Source organism: Salmo salar, chromosome 13, assembly GCF_965601325.2.
Source record: "Salmo salar chromosome 13, fSalSal1, whole genome shotgun sequence".
Taxonomy (NCBI): Eukaryota; Metazoa; Chordata; class Actinopteri; order Salmoniformes; family Salmonidae; genus Salmo; species Salmo salar.
The window spans coordinates 46,378,475-46,400,591 of NC_138303.1; the positions used below are offsets into that span (position 1 = coordinate 46,378,475).

At 42.7% G+C, this 22,117-nt stretch overlaps 2 protein-coding genes and 1 non-coding gene across 4 annotated transcripts; 2 read left to right on the forward strand and 1 right to left on the reverse strand.

Annotated features, from left to right (window-relative positions):
- The first annotated feature begins 97 nt into the window (after positions 1 to 97).
- On the forward strand, positions 98 to 21,819 carry elapor1 (endosome-lysosome associated apoptosis and autophagy regulator 1). 2 transcript variants are annotated; one of them, XM_014135706.2, is made up of 22 exons: positions 98 to 116; positions 7,229 to 7,349; positions 7,927 to 8,107; positions 8,399 to 8,546; positions 8,791 to 8,871; positions 9,042 to 9,147; positions 9,491 to 9,640; positions 12,968 to 13,056; positions 15,171 to 15,372; positions 15,722 to 15,850; positions 16,228 to 16,318; positions 16,582 to 16,687; positions 16,874 to 17,011; positions 17,287 to 17,547; positions 17,782 to 17,961; positions 18,251 to 18,401; positions 18,655 to 18,748; positions 18,993 to 19,094; positions 19,378 to 19,504; positions 19,716 to 19,894; positions 20,118 to 20,283; positions 20,556 to 21,819. In XM_014135706.2, exons 3-22 carry the CDS (start codon positions 7,959 to 7,961, stop codon positions 20,622 to 20,624), a joined length of 2,718 nt encoding a protein of 905 aa, XP_013991181.1. In that variant the 5' UTR covers positions 98 to 116; positions 7,229 to 7,349; positions 7,927 to 7,958; the 3' UTR covers positions 20,625 to 21,819. The 2 variants fall into 2 exon arrangements, with proteins under 2 accessions (XP_013991181.1, XP_013991179.1); XM_014135704.2 differs by lacking the exon at positions 98 to 116 and adding an exon at positions 3,163 to 3,442.
- On the forward strand, positions 145 to 444 carry LOC123726272 (small Cajal body-specific RNA 2). The gene has a single exon (XR_006758662.1).
- cfap276 (cilia and flagella associated protein 276) lies at positions 640 to 2,402 on the reverse strand. The gene is made up of 5 exons (XM_014135707.3): positions 2,264 to 2,402; positions 2,006 to 2,122; positions 1,654 to 1,769; positions 1,390 to 1,505; positions 640 to 1,041 (listed from the first exon to the last, which is right to left on the reverse strand). Exons 1-5 carry the CDS (start codon positions 2,339 to 2,341, stop codon positions 971 to 973), a joined length of 498 nt encoding a protein of 165 aa, XP_013991182.1. The 5' UTR covers positions 2,342 to 2,402; the 3' UTR covers positions 640 to 970.
- Positions 21,820 to 22,117: the final 298 nt, after the last annotated feature.

The following is a 22,117-nucleotide window of genomic DNA, read 5'->3' on the forward strand; positions in this document are numbered from 1 at the left end:
CCACATTACCATTGATGGCCACACGAGGGCACGCTATTATTTTACTCCAACCTTTCTTCCCTCCGAGAGTTCCCATGATTCTCTGCGCTGTATAAATTCAACAACGCGGCAGTACGGTCAGTTTTGTTTTGTTTGAATGGTGGTATGTATGAGCGTGTGATGTGCCTGTACGACTGAATGAGTGTGTGATTGTTTTGTTTATAGTTCTACACAGTGATCTTATTTGATCTGGTTGGGGTTTGACCTTGCCCCGATTCTGAAATGATAGTACCCGACATGCGAGCTCCTGAGGCGATGAGCATGAAGCTTCCATGAACTTCAGGGCTCCACAATAAATTATGGTCAGAAGTGATGACTCGATCAGATATACTAGTGCCTAGGAGATTTGTAGTTTTACCTCATTCTCCACACTGGCAAATGAGTATAACAGCGATTCTGATCTGCTATAAATTAAAAAATGGTTCCCCTGAGACGGTAATTAACACTGTTGTAGGTGGCTAGCTTGCTACTTAGCCAACGTTTTCTGGCTAGCTCGCCAGCCACCCCTTGTCCAGACAAGCTAGATCACAATTATTTTAGCCAGATAATGGGGTTAAGGACAAAAGTAGTGAGCGTTTATGGAGAGAAGGGAAACACGTGTGCCAGGTTAGTTTTATAGCAGAAATTCAGTGGCCCTACTGCTTCCTCCCCATTAAAACAAAAAAGCCTAGGTGGCAACAAACATTTGATCAATGTGCAACCAAACAAACATTTTGATGTTCTAAGGTTCATACTTTCACACAACGGTTGGCTTGTGTGCTGAAAATGCAACCACCACTCAACAAATATGCTGTCAAAGTTAAGGAATGCTTATTTTAAGATGTTTCAGCGACTTGAATACTGTAATATAGTAATGATCTTGTGTAGGGGGTAGTTCACTGGAAGTTGAGTGATGTCCATTGCCCACTGAGTGAGTTGTGTGACAGTATTATTAGGTGGAGTAGAATCCCCCATCGTGCTTCCTGGAGTATCCCCTGTTAGTAGAGGCGTTGTGATGAGATTCTGTGGAGACAAAAACAAAAAAAATCTTAGCATATATTGTTAGGGAAAATGCCCTGCCTAGGCCAGTAGAGAACCGATTTCACTCATACCTGGCCAGGCCCAGGGCTTTTACAATTAGCTCAGAACTAGGAGAATCTTTTAGAAGTCCCAGTAGTTATGTTCAAAAAGCTCTTTATATACCAGTCACTAGAAGGAGCTGAGGTGACGATAGATGTTCCTTTCACAGACTTCCTGATTATAGATTGGATTTCAGTCATGCTCATCCTCTTCTTGCCTGCGTGTATTCGCTAAGTATTCGCTAATCAATTATTTATTGAACAAGTCATTAGGGTTGTATTGAAATCTTACCAATTGTTCCCTCAATGCTGTAGATGGAAGACTTCTGTGAGTTCATCCATACTTTGACTTCTTTCTTGGTTTCACACAAGGCCGCTTCATGTTTCCCACGGTTCTTCAGAGTCCTCCTACAGAGTTAGTTTTACATTAGTTGAGTCAATCTCTTCCCGTAGCTGCTGTTTGGCACCCTATTCCCTATATAGTGCACTACTTTTGACCAGAGCTCTCGACTACGGCAGCACCACAGTTGAGCATTCCCCGTTCCATCACACTCACCCATGGTCGTCAGTAAAAGTCTCCCTCTGGTATAAGGTCTGGTTCTTACTACTGAGGAACTCCTGGTGGTGGTCATAGGTTGATTTCAGATGGAAGTCTAGGCTGTCTTTAGGTGCCTTGGTTGGGAGAGAGTACAGTAATGTGATAGGTGATCGCTCTGTTTGTATGTCATTTTGTGATGTAAATTCAGAATTTCTTCAGTTTCTGTCTGTGTGCATGAATCAGTCAAGTCAAATAAGTTTATATTGTACTAGCTATCTGAATTTGGCTAGTACAACTTATTTTCATGTTGTCCTTTGAGTCAAGCTAATAATAGGCATAGGCCTATTATAGAGAAATACTATTAGCCTACCTGCCGGTCATGATACCGGACAGTCCTTCTGATGCTGGCTAGAGTAGCCCTGTCATTTAGGCGACTCCACGGTTCGTCATTTTGAGCTATGTGAGTTGGTTTATCAAATGGCTCTTTCTGTTCATTTGGAAAGAAGAATGCATAGGCTGATCAAATAGCGGAAATCATGTAGGCCTACTTAAAAGTAAAACAATATATATTTTAGGCAAAAAAAAGAAGCTAAATATCATCAGTACTAGAGCTGCAATTTAGGCCTACCTGACATTGCCTTGCCCCAGTCAATGAGTAGTCGTTCTCAGTTTTAGGAAAAGGAAAGGGATCTCTCGTTAGTGGCATTATAAAAGCTGGAAATGTTACAATGTTGAGGATGATAAACACATGCTTTTGCCGCCAAATTGTATCCCCTTGTTTGTCGCACTAGAATGTTTACTAACTCACCATGGTTGCTAGGCGATTCATTGTGACACCACATCCACATATATAATTTATTACAAATATTTACCTATTCCTCATCCTCTGCAGAAATGTGAGTTTACGAAATGTTTAGATTTGCCAATTTTGACGAATGTAATTTATTGAACATATATAGCAAGCGCTATGCCATTAACAAGCATTAACAAAAAAACAAGCATTTTAAAAACAACATAATTGATAATGAATTGATGATTAATGACTAGGATATTATTTATGGAAAACAATATTGTAATGAAAAATAAATATACAACAATGAGTGTACCCTGTAATATCACGTTCATGTTTCCTGTTATGTAAACCCAACCAATTGCCATGTCTTGCCAGGGGTTTCCAGTCCACTAGTTACAACAGCCACAAAGTCAAAATTGGCTATATCCCTTGTCAAAAGGGGGCGTGCTATCCGGAATCATTGGGACGTCCATACCTCCCATTGAGGTTGACGTTTAAAATGGTTAAGGTGAGGGTTAAGCCGTTAAGGTTAGAGTTTGATAAGGGTAGGGGTTTAGGATATGGACGTCCCAAGGATCCCAGATAGCACTAATCTTGTCAAAAAGCACCTGTGGACTGCGGTAATGCCTGCAAAAACCCCGGAATGTTTGAATGCGAAAGATAATTGATTGTGTCAGTAAAATATACACAATCATGCTGACCATTCATTGAATAATAAAAATGTAAAAACGAGTATTTTATTTAATTATTTTCAGGGCGCTAGCTAGAGAGTGAAAGCGCCTGCGCCTCAGGTAGACTGCTAGAGGATGCTGTGTCAGCTGTCGTGGCATAAGTTCAACCCTCCACCCCGCATGAGTTTCACCTCCAGCGTGGAGCGGACCTGCAAGCGGTTAATTGTAGCCTACCTGCTGCTCAAGAAAGATGATGCGCCGAGCTTCACACCGTTTTCTTCACCTTCTTTGGCTATTTTTTGTTCAAATTTATGCGTCCAGTGATTTGCCCATATGCAAAGAGGTAAGGAGCATGGAATGATAAGTTGCCTTTTAACATAATTGTGACTAATTGACTGTATTTTCACCCATATGGCATAACAATAACATAAAGTGCACTTCATTAGGTAACCTAAACAAAACCTATCTTATTGCTTCACATCATTTTACATTTATTTTGTATAACTCAGATTTCAGATAACTAAACTGTAAAGTTTCTATTAATTAGCTGGGAATTTCAACAAAAATAATTGCAAACATTTTCCTGTAGTTTTCAATGCAGTCTTTTAAAAATACATGATCCATCCTTTTCTGGTCCATTATGAAAAGCATATTGACTGATCAGTTGGAGCAGAACTCATTCATATTGACGTACATACACGTTGTCTGATGCAGCCTATGTCTCAGTTAGAAACCTCTGAATTTGACCTCCATAAAAGCACTACACTGTAAACAACGAGCCATCATAAGTGAAGATGATCTAGAAACCTGATCGTATTTGAAGAAGTATCCTTCACACAATTAGTAGGAATGTTTTATGAGTAATAGACGTTTGCTATTGTAGGCTTTATGGAAATATGATGCAATGAGTTATCAGAACCATAGAATTCAAAACAGTCACACATGGCTGAATGGCCACTTATAGGACTATATAAATGCAGAGCTGTTGAAGTCTTAGAATTCTGATGTAATATTATGGTATTTCAAGATAGTGGGGGTCAGGTGGGTTTTTTAACTGTTGTATCACACTTTTCAGCATGGGGGGTGGTGGGAGAAGGAGTCTGGGTGGTAAGAGGTGCTGAACTGTACCCCTAGACCTAATCAACAGCCCAACTGTTCTCTATTTATTTTATTTTAAGCGCTGAGGTCAAATGTAATCATTTTAAAACTCTGTTGAACCATCATCAACCCCATATACACATTCACTCTGAGGTAGCCTATACAGAAATTAACCGTAAAAAAACAATAGATGCCTAATTTTCTACTTTCCTAAAGAGTTTGTCAATGTCATGTTAACTGAATTCAGTACTGCAGAGCTCCCGTACTCAACAGACAGACTGCAGGCCGGATCCGGACCAAGAACGGGGTCAATACGGACCATGGGTCCCAAATAAAACATTTAAAGAAATCAAATAAAAACATTTATTCGTATTTAGCAGATGTTATTGCGGGTGTAGGGAAATGTTTGTTTTGGGGGGCGAACTCAGTCACGCTTCCACCCCAGTATCATATGAACACACATAAGACATGGCAAAATGTGTAGAATTGTAGGAAATTAGCTTTAAAACGGCAAAACTTTCTCTCTGCCCCATGGCAAAATGTGTAGAATTTAAGGAAATTAGCATTAAAACTACAAAATGTTCTCTCTGTCAACAAGAGGGGTGTGAACAGTTTGGGGTCGCATGGGTTGTGAGGTGGGGGTTTGTTACCACGCTGACAAATGACAATATCCATTCAGACCTTTCTTTTCCACCTAGGAAATCTGTGAGACCGGACCGTCTCGAATAGTACTTGAGTACCCCTGCTGTAGAGGCTTCTGCTAGCAGCATTTCTCTTTATCGAGAGTTGTTAACCACACTCTGAACTGGTCTCCTACGCACACATTACGGTGATGCCTGTGTTAAATGGACATGTGTTACACTGGTATGGCGTCAGTTAGTTTGGTGTTGCTTACATAGCCTTCATTAGTCATAGTCAGGTGCCTGTGTGTGTGCAACCGTTTTCTGCCTTAAGCAAGTCCTTAGTTCTCCAGTTAACAACTCTCCTGGCTGTAATCTACTTTCTCTTCTTAATATTTGCATAACTACTGTGGCGTTTGATAATGCCCAGGCATTTCTTGTATCAATAACGTTGTTGCTGGGGTTGGGAATGGAGAGCTGATATGCACCATGCTTGCTAGCATTGGAAGTTGTCGCCATATTTATGACCCGTTCATTATTCCTTGTTTGGGTTAACAAGGTTACATAAAGACTTCATAACACATTCTTAAGTCATACGTAACACATTCATAAACTGTACACATTTCGTGAATGCTTAGCAAAATCAGCTGGAGCAAAAAAAAACAGTTTATAGTAGAACTAACATCCCCAAGTGACTTGGCATCATGATTAGGCCCATGTAAGGACAATGTGTTCCAGGAAACCCTTCAGCCACCTTTACCTCAAGGTGAGAGAGCTTAGAGGCAGATTAAGTTGAAGGGACACCATGGCTGACTGATTCATCAGAATGATTTGTTTTCTGACAGAACCTGTGTGTGTGCCTGTGAGACCATGAGGAGACAGGGTCACAATGTCCCGTTGCCACGGTTTACTCATGTTTTTATGAACAAGGAGTATCAGATTCGAGCCAGGCAGAGCACATCTTCAATTTATGAATTTTCATTTGATCCGTCAACGGTTCACTTTCACTCCCTCCCTCTCTCTGTCTCCTTTTACCTCTCTGTCTCCCTCCCCCTCTCTTCTCTTCCCACCCACTCCCCTTATCTCTAAAACAAAAGCTAATGAAGCTGCACTAATAAAAAACAGAAGTGTGTTAGAGGGAACATTTGTCTGCTGGTTGTTAACTATTAATCCTACATGGTCCAGAGTGGGGGTTAGGTTTACTCTGCAAAGTGGTCTTGTTCTACAGTGCAATACTATTGAACAGAGTCCTCTGGGCCCTGGTTGAAAGTAGTGCACTAGGTTGGGAGTAGGGTGCCATTTGGGACGCAGCCCAGTAATTCTTGACATACATGGCCCAATAGCCTATGTAGATGCCTTGACTTTCACCTCTGTACCAGCCTTGCTTGTCAGGACTCACGGCACTCCACAGCAGCTGTGAGAAGAGCCTGAGTGCCAGTCCGTTTCTGCTGTCTTGCCAACCCCTTATGGAATTATCATGTCAGCGAGTGATAAGGAGTTGGAATGATAGTACAAACATACTGTATCTGGGACCAGGCCTGGAAGAGACTGCACTCTTCTGTATATTCTCAGTATGCATTTTATATTCTGCTTACCGACTCACTGCTTACATCTTCTAAGTAAAGAGTACTCCTACGATGACATTATGATGGGAGGGCTGCACCCACAGCAACCTTTGTCGAAGGAAGACTTAACGGTTACTGTTTCTTGTTCGCTCTCTGCCACACCTATAGCAAAGCCACTTGAAACAAACAAGACATCCTATGTCGCCTGTCCTCAGTCTGTAGTTGTAATGACTTGCTAAGAGATGATTGCGATGAGTTGTTGACAGAAGGGTTGGCCCAGTCTGCAGCTTTTCCAGCTTTTTCCTTGGCTACTAAATAAGTCAATAACCCCAAGGTGAGGGAGATTAAGACAACAGGTGAGGTAGCAGCCTCTTGACTGCGCAAATATTGATCCGATCCTTCTATTTGGAAAGGGGGTTGGTCTCGTTAAGAGGGAAATTCGGCTGAAGGTGATGCATTATGTTGAGAAATCATGTGTATTGGCCAGTTATTACATTTTTAAGTCAGTTACATCAGTCAAAATGTATTATTTCACATATTTTAGACTCTCCGAGCATGATTACAATCGTAAAATGGTCCATCAAAATGAATGTGAGTTTATTTAGGAGTTGACTTGAATATACTCTGAATGGATATCTGTGAATTAGGTCATAACCTGTGTGATGTCATGTTCCAAACAGTCCCAATACACTGATCTCAAACTAGTACACTCCACATACTTTTCAAAAAACGAATGTCACCATTAGAGGACTACCTTGTGAGCATTTCATCCATTGTTCAGGCTCTATACACACTGTATATATAAATACCTGAGAAGTGTGAGTCTGTGTGTGTTTTTTCTTGCAGTCCGACTACCACTTTGAGTACACAGACTGCGATGTGCTGGGGTCTCGATGGAGGGTGGCGGTGCCCAACAAACCAGACACGTGCACAGGCCTTCCTGACCCTGTCAAGGGCACACAGTGTAGTGAGTTACCTACCTACCTACCTACCTACCTACCTACCTACCTACCTACCTACCTACCTACCTACCTACCTACCTACCTACCTACCTACCTACCTACCTACCTACCTACCTACCTACCTACCTACCTACCTACCTACCTACCTACCTACCTACCTACCTACCTCACCTACCTACCTCCCTCCCTCCCTCCCTCCCTCCCTCCCTCCCTCCCTCCCTCCTGCCCTACCCTACCTTCCTCTACTTTCATACCATGTACTAACTACACTATATAACACCCTACACACGATCCAATATCACAGTCATAAGTATACCCTTATTACAACTCTACATACAGTACACAGTTCCAAGGTAAGTTTCAGTCTTTCTCTTGATACTTCACCTTCTCTCTCCTCACCTCCTTTTCAAAACGTCGGAGGTAAGTGAGGAGACCATTGGAGGACATCTTCTCTTCAGATCCTTTGACGTTTTGAAGAGGCGGGGAGAGAGGATGTGAGGAATCAAAGAAAGGACTATTGAGATGCACCCACAGTGTCTTCTTGGCCTGCTCTAGTCTCATCCTCCTCCCCCTCCCCCCCAGCGTTCTCCTGCAGCGAGGGGGAGTTCCTGGACATGGGAAGCCAGGAGTGTCAGAAGTGTTCTGGTGGGACCTACTCTCTGGGAACGGGCGTGGCCTTCGATGAGTGGGACAGCATGCCGGCTGGCTTCATCTCACACGGGATGAACATGAACATAGCTGACATCTACACCAACTGCTCAAAGTCAGTATCTCTCTCTGTCTTGCTTACAGCGGGTGTGGGAAGAGAGTAGTAACTCTCCATCTCAAGCTTCGGTTATTTTATGGCCATTTACATCAGCTTGGTCCCAGATCTGTGTAGCCGACTCCTGTTGGCAAGACAGTACAAACCGATCTGGGACCAGGCTACCTTTCTACACAGCGGCATACTGTTTAGTGCATTGGAAGACACCGTTATTTTGGTTACTATTTATCTCAACCTTTAGAGCTACTGTCTATTTCTAACAGCATTTGTCTCTTTTGTCTTCCCCTATAGCTCGACCTGGATACCGAAAGGCGACTACATTGCCTCTAACATAGATGAGTGCACCTCTACCTTGTCCTACGCGGTGAGCCTGAAGAAAGCAGGCACTGTGTCCTTTGAGTACTTCTACCCAGACAACACCATCTTCTTTGAATTCTATGTGAGTGTTGCATGTTCTATGTTTTAAGTGTTCTATGTGAGTGTTCCATGTTCTAAGTGTTCTATGTGAGTGTTCCATGATGATACTCTTAATTCATTCCAATGGACAGGGCTACGTGATGTGCTCCTCAATCGATCTCCATCGTCTCCATGCTATCTAAACGAGTAACTGTAATGAACTCAACTGTGTGTGTCAGGCAGCCATGTTGTATTGATCTCCTCGCACTGTCTTGTCCTCCATCCAGGTTCAGAATGACCAGTGCGAGTCCACAGACTCTGAGGGTCGCTGGATGAGTACCTCAGAGAAAGACTGGACTCCCCACAATGTGAGTCTTACTAATATAGCCACCACATGTCCGTACACTGAGCATGGTGGGGTGGTGACCCTAATCTCAGAACCTTAAACCAAATCTTGTCTGCGTGAGCTATGCTAATGTCTATTAAGAGAGTTTATGTATGACCCCAAAGGTTTCTCTCGCTCTCTGTCTCTGTCCAGTTGAAGCTGAATCGAGGCAACAACGTGCTCTACTGGAGGACCACGTCTTTTGCACTGGTGGGCAGTGCTGTCAAACCTGTACTGCTTCGCAACATTGCTATCTCAGGTACTATACAGCAGTCATCAATGTCATCATTTTTTTATCCTGAATTGTTTGCAGATTGCCCTCCCTTGTTTATTTAGGCTTGATTATGATACCCCGGCAGGAATATTGTAATCATTATTCAAAACATTTGAGCAATTTGTAGACCCAACACCTAGCAAACTCGTCAAGAGATTCAGATCTCTTGGTGTAACGGTTTGACAGTCGCTGAACCTAGGTTTACGTCCGGTTGGGGCCACCCCTCAAAAGTGCTGCAATGTGAAAAACTGAAAAGCTAAGATGCACACCTCTTCTTACTCACGTTTCTGTTAATCATTACTGATTGATAATCGTCCTGCTCCTCCAGGGGTTGCCTATACGTCAGAGTGTTTCCATTGTAAACCTGGGACCTACAGCGCCAAGCCAGGCTCTGCTCACTGTACCCCCTGCCCTGCTGACTCCTACTCCAACAAGGGAGCCACGGTGTGCCAGCAGTGTGAAGTAGACAAATATGCAGGTATGTTTGCATTCTAGCACCAACTACAGTACCAGTCCAAACGTTTGGACACGCCTACTCATTAAAGTTTTTTGTATTTTTAAAAATATATTTTTTTTTACAATTTTCTACATTGTAGAATAATAGTGAAGACATAAAAACTATGAAATAACACATTGAGTCATGTAGTAACCAGAAAAGCGTTAAACAAATTAAATATATTTTATATTTGAGATTCTTCAAATAGCCACCCTTTCCCTTGATGACAGCTTTGCACACTCTTGGCATTCTCTCAACCAGCTTCATGAGGAATGTTTTTCCAACAGTCTTGAAGGAGTTCCCACATATGCTGCGCACTTGTTGGCTGCTTTTCCTTCACTCTGCGGTCCAACTCATCCCAAACCATCTCAATTGGGTTGAGGCCAGGTGATTGTGGAGGCCAGGTCATCTGATGCAGCACTCCAACACTCTCTTTCTTGGTCAAATAGCCCTTACACAGCCTGGAGGTGGGTTTTGGGTCATTGTCCTGTTGAAAAACAAATGATAGTCCCACTAAGTGCAAAACAGATGGGATGAAGTATCGCTGCAGAATACTGTGGTAGCCATGCTGGTTAAGTGTGCCTTGAATTCTAAATAAATCACTGACAGTGTCACCAGCAAAGCACGCCCACACTATCACACCTCTTCCTCCATGCTTCACGGTGGGAACCACACATGCGGAGATCAACCGTTCACCTACTCTGCGTCTCACAAAGACACGGCGGTTGGAACCACATATCTCAAATTTGGACTCATCAGAGCAAAGGACGGATTTCCACCGGTCTAATGTCCATTGCTCGTGTTTCTTGACCCAATCAAGTCCCTTCTTCTTATTGGTGTCCTTTAGTAGTGGTTTCTTTGCAGCAATTCGACCATGAAGGCCTGCTTGTCACACAGTCTCCTCTGAACAGTTGATGTTGAAATGTGTCTGTTACTTGAACTCTGTGAAACATTCTGCAATCTGAGGCTGGTAACTAATGAACTTATCCTCTGGGTCTTCCTTTCCTGTGGCGGTCCTCATGAGAGCCAGTTTCATCATAGCACTTTATGTTTTTGCGACTGCACTTGAAGAAACTTTCAAAGTTCTTGACATTTTCAGGATTGATTGACCTTCATGTCTTAAAGTAATGATGGACTGTCATTTCTCTTTGCTTATTTGAGCTGTTATTGACATAATATGGATTTGTTTTTTTCCAAATAGGGCTATCTTCTGTATAACAACCCTACCTTGTCACAACACAACTTATTTGTCTCAAACACATTTTTTCAAATAAAGATAAACCCTGGAATGAGTAGGTGTGTCCAAACTTTTGACTGGTACTACATACAGTTGAAGTCAGAAGTCTACATACACCTTAGCCAAATACATTTAAACTCCGTTTTTCACAATTCCTGACATTTAATCCTAGTAAAAATTCTCTGTCTTAGGTCAGTTTGGATCAACACTTTATTTTAAGAATGTGAAATGTCAGAATAATAGTTGAGAGAATGATTTATTTCAGCTTTTATTTCATTCATCACATTCCTAGTGGGTCAGAATTTTACATACACTCAATTAGTATTTGGTAGCATTGCCTTTAAATTGTTTAACTTGGTTCAAACGTTTTGGGTAGCCTTCCACAAGCTTCTCACAATAAGTTGGGTGAATTTTGGCCCATTCCTCCTGACAGAGCTGGTGTAACTGAGTCAGGTTTGTAGGCATCCTTGCTCGCACACGCTTTTTCAGTTCTGCCCACAAATTTTCTATAGGATTGAGGTCAGGGCTTTGTGATGGCCACTCCAATACCTTGACTTTGTTGTCCTTAAGCCATTTTGCCACAACTTTGGAAGTATGCTTGTGGTCATTGTCCATTTGGAAGACCCATTTGCGACCAAGCTTTAACTTTCTGACTGACGTCTTGAGATGTTGCTTTAATATATCCTCATCATTTTTTTTGTGAAGTGCACCAGTCCCTCCTGCAGCAAAGCACCCCCACAACATGATGCTGCCACACCCGTGCTTCACGGTTGGGATGGTGTTCTTCGGCTTGCAAGCCTCTCCCTTTTCCCTCCAAACATAATGATGGTCAGTATGGCCAAACAGTTCTATTTTTGTTTCATTAGACCAGAAGACATTTCTCCAAAAAGTACTATCTTTTTCCCCATGTGCAGTTGCAAACCGTAGTCTGGCTTTTTTATGGCGGTTTTGGAGCAGTGGCTTCTTCCTTGCTGAGCGGCCTTTCAGGTTATGTCGATATAGGACTCATTTTACTGTGGATATAGATACTTTTGTACCTGTTTCCTCCAGCATCTTCACAAGGTCCTTTGCTGTTGTTCTGGGATTTGATTTGCACTTTTCGCACCAAAGTACGTTTATCTCTAGGAGACAGAACGCGTCTCCTTACTGAGCGGTATGACGGCTGCATGGTCCCATGGTGTTTATACTTGCGTACTATTGTTTGTACAGATGAACGTGGTACATTCAGGTGTTTGGAAATTGCTCCCAAGGATGAACCAGACTTGTGGAGGTCTACAATTATTTTTCTCAGGTCTTGGCTGATTTCTTTTGATTTTCCCATGATGTCAAGCTAAGAGGCACTGAGTTTGAAGGTACGCCTTGAAATACATCCACAGGTACACCTCTAATTGACTCAAATTATGTCAATTAGCCTATCAGAAGCTTCTAAAGCCATGACATCATTTTCTGGAATTTTCCAAGCTGTTCAAAGGCACAGTCAACTTAGTGTATGTAAACTTCTGACCCACTGGAATTGTGATACAGTGAATTATAAGTGAAATAATCTGTCTGTAAACAATTGTTGGAACAAATACTTGTGTCATGCACAAAGTAGATGTCTTAACCGACTTTCCAAAACTATAGTTTGTTAACAAGAAATTGTGGAGTGGTTGAAAAACGAGTTTTAATGACTCCAACCTAAGTGTATGTAAACTAGATAGTTCTCCCTGTTACAACCGCTTGAATAGTGGATTGCTCATTTGCAAGTCACCACACACGTATGTAATGTATGCAAATATACTGTATATGCTCTTGGTTCAATGAAATGCACAGGCTGTGTGGTTAGTTGACTTAGTCTAAGTGTGTGTGGTATCTCTGGATCTTAATGGTGGTTGTGTTTTTCTCCTGCCTCCTGGCGGTTTTTCCCTGAGTCGTGTTCAGTTGGGTACACCGTAACAAAATGTTTAGCAACAGACAACAAAAATCTGTTTTGTTATTGGACAAGTTCGTGCACTACCACTCTGTTTCAAAATGTGACTGAACACAACCTACTGAACACAACCCTGGTTTCCTTGTTCAAACTCTTCTTCCAGAGGCCGGATCAGGGAGCTGCAAGCAGAGGCCTGCATGTACCACCAGTGACTACTTCTACACACACACCCCATGTGACTCCAAAGGACAGGTAATATGGGATAAGTAAATGAGAAAGTAAATGAAGCTGACTGACAATGCTGTTCTTATGTGAGCAGTCAGTTGTTTTTTCATGGCTCAGGTCACTGCAGTGACCACCAGCTGGAGTTGGTATCAGCTTTCCTTACATATTGATTTCCTGTTTAGTCCTGACAGGTTCTATTCAACCAGTATGTACTCAGTCATGATGATTAGCCATAATGTAGCATATATACAGTACCAGTCAAAAGTTTGGACACACCTTCTCATTCCAGGGTTTTTCTTTATTTAAATTTGTTTCTAAATTGTAGAATAAGAGTGAAGACATCAAAACTATGAAATAACACATATGGAATCATGTAATAACCAAAACAAGTGTTCAACAAATCAAAATATATTTTATATTTGAGATTCTTCAAAGTAGCCACCTTTTGCCTTGATGACAGCTTTGTACAGTCTTGGCATTCTCTCAACCAGCTTCATGAGATAGTCACCTGGAATGCATTTCAATTAACATGTCTGCTTTGTTAAAAGTGAATTTGTGGAATTTCTTTCCTTAATGCTTTTGAGCCAATCAGTTGGGTTGTGACAAGGTAGGGGTTGTATACAGAAGATGGGTCCCGTGTGGCTCAGTTGGTAGAGCATGGTGTTTGCAACGCCAGGGTTGTGGGTTCGATTCCCACGGGGGACCAGTACGAAGAAAAAAAATGTATGAAATGTATGCATTCACTACTGTAAGTCGCTCTGGATAAGAGTGTCTGCTAAATGACTAAAATGTAAAATGTATAACCCTATTTGGTAAAAGACCAAGTCCATATAATGGCAAGAACAGCTCAAATAAGCAAAGAGAAATGACAGTCCATCATTACTTTAAGACATGGTCAGTCAATCCTGAAAATGTCAAAAAACTTGAAAGTTTCTTCAATTGCAGTCACAAGAACCGTCAAGCGCTATGATGAAACTGGCTCTCATGATGACCGCCACAGGAAAGGAAGACACAGAGTTACCTCTGCTGCAGAGGATAAGTTCATTAGAGTTACCAGCCTCAGAAATTGGCAATTAACTGCAACTCAGATTGCAGCCCAAATTAATGCGTCACAGAGTTCAAGTAACAGACACATCTCAACATCAACTGTTCAGAGGAGACTGTGTGAATCAGGCCTTCATGGTCGATTTGCTGCAAAGAACGCACTACTAAAGGACACCAATAAAAAGAGGAGACTTGCTTGGTCCAAGAAACATGAGCAATGGACATTAGACCAGTGGAAAGCTGTCCTTTGGTCTTATGAGTCCAAATTTGAGATTTTTGGTTCCAACCTCTGCCTTTGTGAGACGCAGAGTAGGTGAACAGATGATTTCTGCATGTATGGTTCCCACTGTGAAGCATGGAGGAGGAGGAGGTGGGATGCTGTGGGAGTGCTTTGCTGGTGACACTGGCAGTGATTTATTTAGAATGCAAGGCACACTTAATGGCTACCACAGCAGTCTGCAGCGGTACGCCATCCCATTTATTTTTCAATAGGACAATGACCCAAAACACATCTCAAGGCTGTGTACGGGCTATTTGACGAAGAAGGAGAGTGATGGAGTGCTGCATCAGATGACCTGGCCTCCACAATCACCCGACCTCAACCCAATTGAGATGGTTTGGGATGAGTTGGACCGCAGAGTGAAGGAAAAGCAGCCAACACGTGCTCAGCATATGTGGGAACTCCTTCAAGACTCTTGGAAAATAATTCCAGGTGACTACCTCATGAAGCTGGTTGAGAGAATGCCAAGAGTGTGCAAAGCTGTCATCAAGGTAAAGGGTGGATACTTTGAAGAATCTCAAATATAAAATATATTTTGATTTGTTCATCACTTTTTTGGTTACTACATGATTCCATATGTGTTATTTCATTGTTTTTATGTCTTCACTATTATTCTATAATGTAGAAAATAGTAAAAATAAAGAAAAACCCTTGACTGAGTAGGTGTGTCCAAACTTTTGACTGGTACTGTACAGTGATGTGATATGTGGTTATTTTACCTCCCTTAGTTGATTGCACCTATTATACCTTAATAAGAGTGTCTGCTAAATGTCTAAAATGTAAATGTAATTCATACCTCTCTTGCTGTGTTTCTTAGACCCAGCTGATGTACAAGTGGATCGAGCCAAAGATCTGTAGTGAGATCGTTGAAGGGGCAGTGGATAACAGTACTGGAGGAGCGGTGAAGCTACCAGCCTCTGGACAGATGGAGACCTGCCCTCCCTGTAACCCTGGCTTCTCTGTCACCAACACCTCAGGCTGCGAGCCCTGTCCTCACGGATCCTACTCCAATGGAACAGGTGGAAAAACCCCTCCTCAACGTAACGATTGATCAAAATGTATTCATGGAAATAGACATTATTGTGCTATGTTTTGTGCTAGGTGCTATACGAGGAACATTCCGCAACAACTTATGCCAATGTTTTTATGCTGTCAGATCTTTTGTCACATTAATTATTTACTTAATCCTCTATGTCCCCTTTGGGACATAAGACCACTTTGGCACAAATGTAAACCCATTTTAACAGTAGCTCTCAATCCCTCATGTCCTTATCCAACCTGTGCTGATTGCTTGAGGGCCGCTGGTGGGCAACAAACCCTATCTATTGTCTCTTTATCGAACACTCTCTATCCATACTCTATGTGCAGCCTGTGCAGAGTGTCCTGTCGGAACAGAGCCGGTGGTGGGCTTTGAGTACAAGTGGTGGAACAAGATGCCCGACAACATGAGGAGCTCTGTCTACAGCCGGGAGTACAGCGACTCAGTCAGGAGCACGGGTAAGGGACTCTAATACCTTTTTCACTCTACTGAGGCAAACCAAACCAAGTTGTAATGGGCTGGCCTGGTTATGAATAGGTAATAGTTACAGTGACTCAGGAGCACTGGTACATATGTAAAGGACTCAAATACCCTTTTTACACTGTCGCGCTGACCCGAACCGCACAGTGGTGATTTGGATGTGTAACCAGGACAGCTGGTACAGCTCTGCTTGGCTCGGGTTTGGCTAAATTCAGCAGTGTGAAAAAGGCCTACTTTTGAATGAGCAGTCATACAGTAATTTACTTCATCCTGAGTGTTGCATTCGACGTGATGTGCACTCTCTGTTGGTGGTCTGTGAAGTTATTGATTGTTGATCTGTTGTTGTGACTGACAGGATGGGAGGTGGCAGGAGAGTACATCTACACCACCCAAGGGGATCTGGACTCTGACTACATGATGCTCTCACTCACTGTCCCTGGATACAGGTAGGGCTCACAGGATCAATCTGTGGAAGTTACAACAAACACCTGAATGAAACTGCTTATGATTGAGTTATGTAGGAGTTATGAATGTGTTATAAAGTCCTTTAGATAGGTACCCTTCTAGAAAAGGGTTACCCTTGAATGTAACATATTTGCATAATTACTGTATGTGTAATGTTACAGTATATGTGTTGTACAGTAGGTGTCATGTATTGATGTGGCTGTAGTAAAATAGATGTTACCTTAAATATTTTCTGTATCCCTAGGTTGCCTCACTCGGTGGCTAAAGATGATGAGAGGAGTGAACTGTCGCGGATCTCCTTTGTCTTTGAGACCCAGTGCACCGCTGATTGTACCCTCTACTTTATGGCCGTGAGAGAGAATATCTCATGCCACACTTCATGCAACTATTTAAAGTATTTGTAGTCACATAGTGCATTTGGTTTATCCGTATTCAAGACCTACAGAGTTGTAATATTGATGGAAACAAAAATACATATTCTGTGGCCCGTAAGGAAAATGGATGAAATATAAGTGTTCTTCTTGTTCTTTTCCCAGGGTTACAGTGAGAGGACCAATGACATGGTGGAGCACTGGAGTGGCACGACCAGGAAACAGTCCTACTCCTACCTAGTGAAGAGCAACAGCACCGTCAGCTTTACCTGGGGCTTCCAACGCACCCAAGCCTACAGTGAGGTGAGATTGATGGACACAGACACACTCAACACATGGAAATTTTAGCCATTTCATTGCCGAGCTTTCCATCACAGAAAGTGGACCTTTACCCGAGGGTCAACACGCCCCATGTCATACGAAACACTAACACATCTCCGCCAACAATGCATCTCTGCATGACTCAACTCCACAATAACATTTCAGCCCCTTATGAAGGAGTGATGTGTGTTTGACTAGTGTGGCATAGCCTTCCGTACTCTGAGTACTGTCCCTAACTGTCCCTAACTTCTCCTCAGGTGAGGCAGTACAGCGGTGACTTTGCCAAGATGTACACTGTCCAAATCACCAACGTGGTGGGTGGTGTGGCCTCTCAGTGTCGCCACTGTGCCTTGGGCTCCGGGTCGGCCTCAGAATGCGTCCCCTGCCCTCCAGGCCACTACATGGTCAACGGGACAGGCGTGTGTAAGAGCTGCCCTCCCAACACCTTCATCAGGGCTGATCAGACCGTAGGGGAGGCAGCCTGTATCCACTGTGGACCCAATACGCACAGCAACAAGGTAAGGAAAGGGATCGGCGACGAACTGAAGAACTGTTGTATTCGTGCATTGATCAGATAATGTAGGCCTGCGCGTAAAGGTTTACAGCTGGGAACGGAACACAAATCAAAGTACTAATAAAGATCAATGCATCATTGTTGCATTTTTAAAGCCATTGTTTCCACGATAATGATAATACATTTGTGTCCATGATAATGTATGGTCATTCTGTTTCTCCCCCCCATCCCCTCACAGGCCCACTCAGCCTGTGTTAGCGACTGTAGACTGGACCTGCAGTCCACCGGCGGAGGAGAGGTCCTCCAATATGACTTCACCCCCCTGGCTAACATCACCAGCTTCCAGAGCAGTCCACGCTTCACCAGTAAAGGCCTCCGATACTTCCACCAGTTCAGGGTCGGTCTCTGTGGAGAAGAGGTACGGGCTGATGGATGTTACATTTAGAATAGACCTTTGGTCAATCTCGAAAGTATTTTCCTCGCGTCCTTGCATCCTCTCTTCATACCTCATCAACATGTCAGAGGAGAGCATTGGAGAAGATCTCCTCTTTCTATCTCCTCGAAGGCTCTTCTCGCTTCCCTCTGATGCAAGGAAATAGGACGCAAGGAATCAAGAAAAATACCTTTGAGATTTACCCCTTGAAAACAGTAACGATGGTTACACAGAAACTCACATTAATGGTGATTCTCTGTTGTGACCCATGTAGGGCAGAGAGGTGGCGGTGTGCGTGGACAACGTGACAGAGAGCAGGAAGGAGGTCAGAGGTTACGCCTGCCAGTCCACTGTGGTGCCCTCTGAGGTTAGAGGTCAGAGTGTGGTGTCATCACAACCCTTCACTATCGGGGACACACTCATTGGTAAGAGATCAAGCTTTACTCCATGGCGCATCCCTCTCAAATAGCAATGGATACACACCAAAAAATCACCTAGCTGGTAAAGGGGCTTGGGGACGGCTTTGCATGAAGCCAAGCATGCACATTATTGTCCATTTTCTTTGTTGGGTAACTTTACCAACTGATCATGATCAACAGGGTGGTGTACAGAAAAGCCTGTCACCATTGCTGTGTCGATGTTTCTCCTCTCTTTAACATGTTCTGTTTCTGTCTGAAGGGGTTACCTCTGACACATCTCTGGATAGCATTGCCTCTCTTGAGAGCTCTTTCATTACCAAGTCCAACCTGCCTGATGTCATTTTCTACTACAGGTATCATCATCATCATCATCATCAATCTGGGTTTTCAAATAAAACAAATCTGTTAGTGTTCCAGGGGGTTTTGAATACTTTTAAGCCAGTAGTTTTGAAATTGTAATGCAGAGACATTCTAGATGTTCTAGTGGTGGCTATTTTGTTGTTCTATAATAGAGTACTATCCCAACTCGGTACAATACAACCTCTCTTTATCTGCCACTGGACTCTGTATTTAGAAGTCATATTATGTCCACCACAGGTCCAGTGAAACAACACAGGCGTGTAAAAAAGGAAGGACAACCACCATCAGACTGAGATGTGATCCTACAGTGACAGGCAAAGACCAGATTACACTCCCAGGGTATGGACTACTGTACATGACTAACTGACTGAAGGAAGCTATAGAGACTGTGGCTGAACTGACAGACACACTGATACTAGTACAGAGAGTGACTTCCTGTGGAATAATGGTGGAACTACAAGTACTACACCACCTCAAATAAAGACTTGCTATTACAGCTTAGCCTTGACCCCAGCTGTACTGTGTGATGTCTGGTAGACTACAGCGTGCCGAATAAGAGCAGAGCGCCAGCAGTTGCTAGGGGAACCTTAACATTTGATTCGGTCTTTGTTGCCCTGTCCAGTAAATGTTCAGAGGGGACGTGTGACGGTTGCTCCTTCCATTTCCTGTGGCGGTCTCCGTATGCCTGTCCACTCTGTACAGAGAGCCACTACAGAGAGATAGTCAGCGCCTGCATTCAGGGAATACAGGTAAGATATTACATTAGTACAGAGTCCTGCTTCCTTATACTCTTCTATTCTGGCTTTGGCGCATACGGCTCCAAAAAGCTTCTACATCATGCCAGACAGTCCTTTGCAGCTTTTTGATTCTTAACTAGGGACGTTGTCTAATGTACTTACGATAACACTATCAAAACAGCCAAATTATACTCATGTGTGTATGTGTGTCTCTCTCTTTCAGAGAACCACCTACGTGTGGCAGCAGCCCCTGCAGTGTACTGGTGGTGTGTCCCTTCCTGCCCAGACGGTCAGTGCCTGTGTGACCCTGGACTTCTGGCTGAAGGTCGGAGTGTCCACAGGGACGGTCGCTGCCGTACTGCTCATCAGCATCAGCTGCTACTTCTGGAAGAGAACTCGCAAGTAAGATATAGTTTGTCTATGTGTGTGTGTGTGTGCACGTGTGTAAACATGACTGTAGCCTTTTTGAGGACTGGTGGGGTGTGTGTGTGTGTACACCTGTGCATGCATTTGAGGAGTGACAGGAGTCTTTGTGGACTGTGTGCATGCACTTGTGTGCATTTGTGTGTGTGTGTATATTGGTGCACCAGTGACAGTGTGTGTTTTTCCTCCCCTCCATGTGCAGACTGGAATATAAGTACTCCAAACTGATGATGACTGCTGGAGATAAGGAGTGTGAGCTGCCTGCTGCAGACAGCTGTGCCATCATGGAGGGAGAAGATGCAGAGGACGACCTCATCTACCTCACCAAGAAATCCTTCTTCACGAAGATCAAGTCCTTCTCCAGAGAGGTGAGGCCAAAAAGACATGAGTCCTCCTTATACAGGGAACTGGACACAATATCTGTATCACTGTATGTGGTTTGTATACATATTTTGCATTGCAAAGATATTTTTGTTATAAAATTTCTGACCTGTGTCTGTAATACTGTAACTCAAAACTCCAAGAGACGTTTCCCATTGAAATTGCAATGGAAAGTAGTACATAAAATAGTTACTATCTTATCCATGAATGTTTTGATAACTCTAAAATGAGAACAACTGTATTTGATGTGTTTCCACAGAGATCGTCAGATGGATTTGACTCTGTTCCCCTGAAGTCATCATCAGGTTTGGAGATGGAGATGAGCTAGAGCGAGGATTCCCAAATGTTTTTTTATGCTGCAGCGCCCTAAAAATGATAAGCCTCTGATGGACCCCCCCCAGTTTGGAAACCCCTGAGCTAGAAGAGTACCCGAAACCTCCTTCAACCTCTGGATGAAGGAACACATATGGGATGTATTAATTATTCATCGAGTTGAAATGTAAAGAGCCTTGCAGATAGAAATGTATTAAATAGAGTTGACGATTTCCTGGACCCCATTCTACCTGTTCTACACAAGTAGGGTTTCAAAATTCCCAGGTTTTCCAGAAATCCCAGGTGGAAGATTCCTGGAATCAGGAGGGAATAAGCGGGAAATCTGGGATTCCTCCAACCAGGATTTCTAGAAAACTTGAGGAAAGTTACCGGAATTCTGCAACCCTATACATTTCTATGGGAACGTTCTGCAATGTTGCACCGTCCTGAACAGTATGAATGTTGCTCCCCTGACTGCATAGCACCAATGGACAAGAAGCATATATTCTAAACCAAACAGAAAGGAATGAATGGAACAGCCGGAACATGATGGAAGTCTTTATAAGTTCACAGAGAGATGAACAGAGCAAACCTTTTGTTCAGAAACACTCTCAATTTAAACCCTCAACATCTCTGGGATGTTGCAAGGACTAGATAATGGGATTATTTTTTTCATCTGAAGTTTTTTATGTATTTGGTCATATCAAAACAAACGCATGTTTCCAGAAGGAGAATACATTTCCTATGAAATCGTGTTGGTGTTTTGTTGCTCTGCTAATAGCAATACAGTTTGCAGCCATGTAGAAACCTTAATGGGTACCTGATCTTTTATGGTGAGATTTATTTTCAACAATATTTTTGATGTATTTTCACAAAACATGTGAACCTGTGCTTTTGTTGAATTAATTATGTCTTACAGTAACGTGTGCATTTTCATTATTAAAGGCCATTATGGGTCTTCCTTGTGGCAATACATCTTTAAAATATATGTATTTAAAAAGAAATCCAACTGTCTGTTGCCAAAATTATTTGGTTAAAAAGCATTACTGTATCTTATTTCTACTCCAGTACTGGGGTATAGTTTTATTTGATTTGGAAATGGAGCCATTTACTTAATGTTTGATATGTTTCATTTATTGACTCTTGAAAGTAATTTTCTTAGCATTAAATTCACTGTTTGTCTATGCTCTTAAATAAACTTCTGAAAAAGGTTCTGTGAAAAAAAGATTTGTCCAAAGACATTACAGTATGAAGATATGCAGAAACTCCATCTCCCCGATAACGCATGTAAGCGATGTCATGGCGACGTTGGCTAGCTAAGCTCATGCGCAGAAAGACGTCACCGTCTAACGGTCTCGCGCCGAACTACGCATGTGTAGGCCGTCAAATCAACGGCACTTTATTTTCTCGACACAAAAATTAAATGTGTCAGTTTATAACTTTCAAGAGGTTGGAGTAATAAAATGCTCCACTACTTAAGGCATTGGCTCGAATCTAAGTTGTGCCTTT

Bases quoted from the DNA above. Each gene is read 5' to 3' on its own strand.
- cfap276 (XM_014135707.3), bottom strand. From the start codon at position 2,341: ATGCCACTAACGAGAGATCCCTTTCCTTTTCCTAAAACTGAGAACGAC. The intron at 1,506-1,653 runs GTGAGTGTGATG...CTAACTCTGTAG, and splicing joins ACTTTTACTGACGACCATGG to GAGGACTCTGAAGAACCGTG. The intron at 1,042-1,389 runs GTAAGATTTCAA...TTGTCTCCACAG, and splicing joins CAGCATTGAGGGAACAATTG to AATCTCATCACAACGCCTCT.
- elapor1 (XM_014135704.2), top strand. From the start codon at position 3,350: ATGATGCGCCGAGCTTCACACCGTTTTCTTCACCTTCTTTGGCTATTT. The intron at 17,012-17,286 runs GTGAGATTGATG...ACTTCTCCTCAG, and splicing joins GCACCCAAGCCTACAGTGAG to GTGAGGCAGTACAGCGGTGA. The intron at 17,548-17,781 runs GTAAGGAAAGGG...ATCCCCTCACAG, and splicing joins CCAATACGCACAGCAACAAG to GCCCACTCAGCCTGTGTTAG.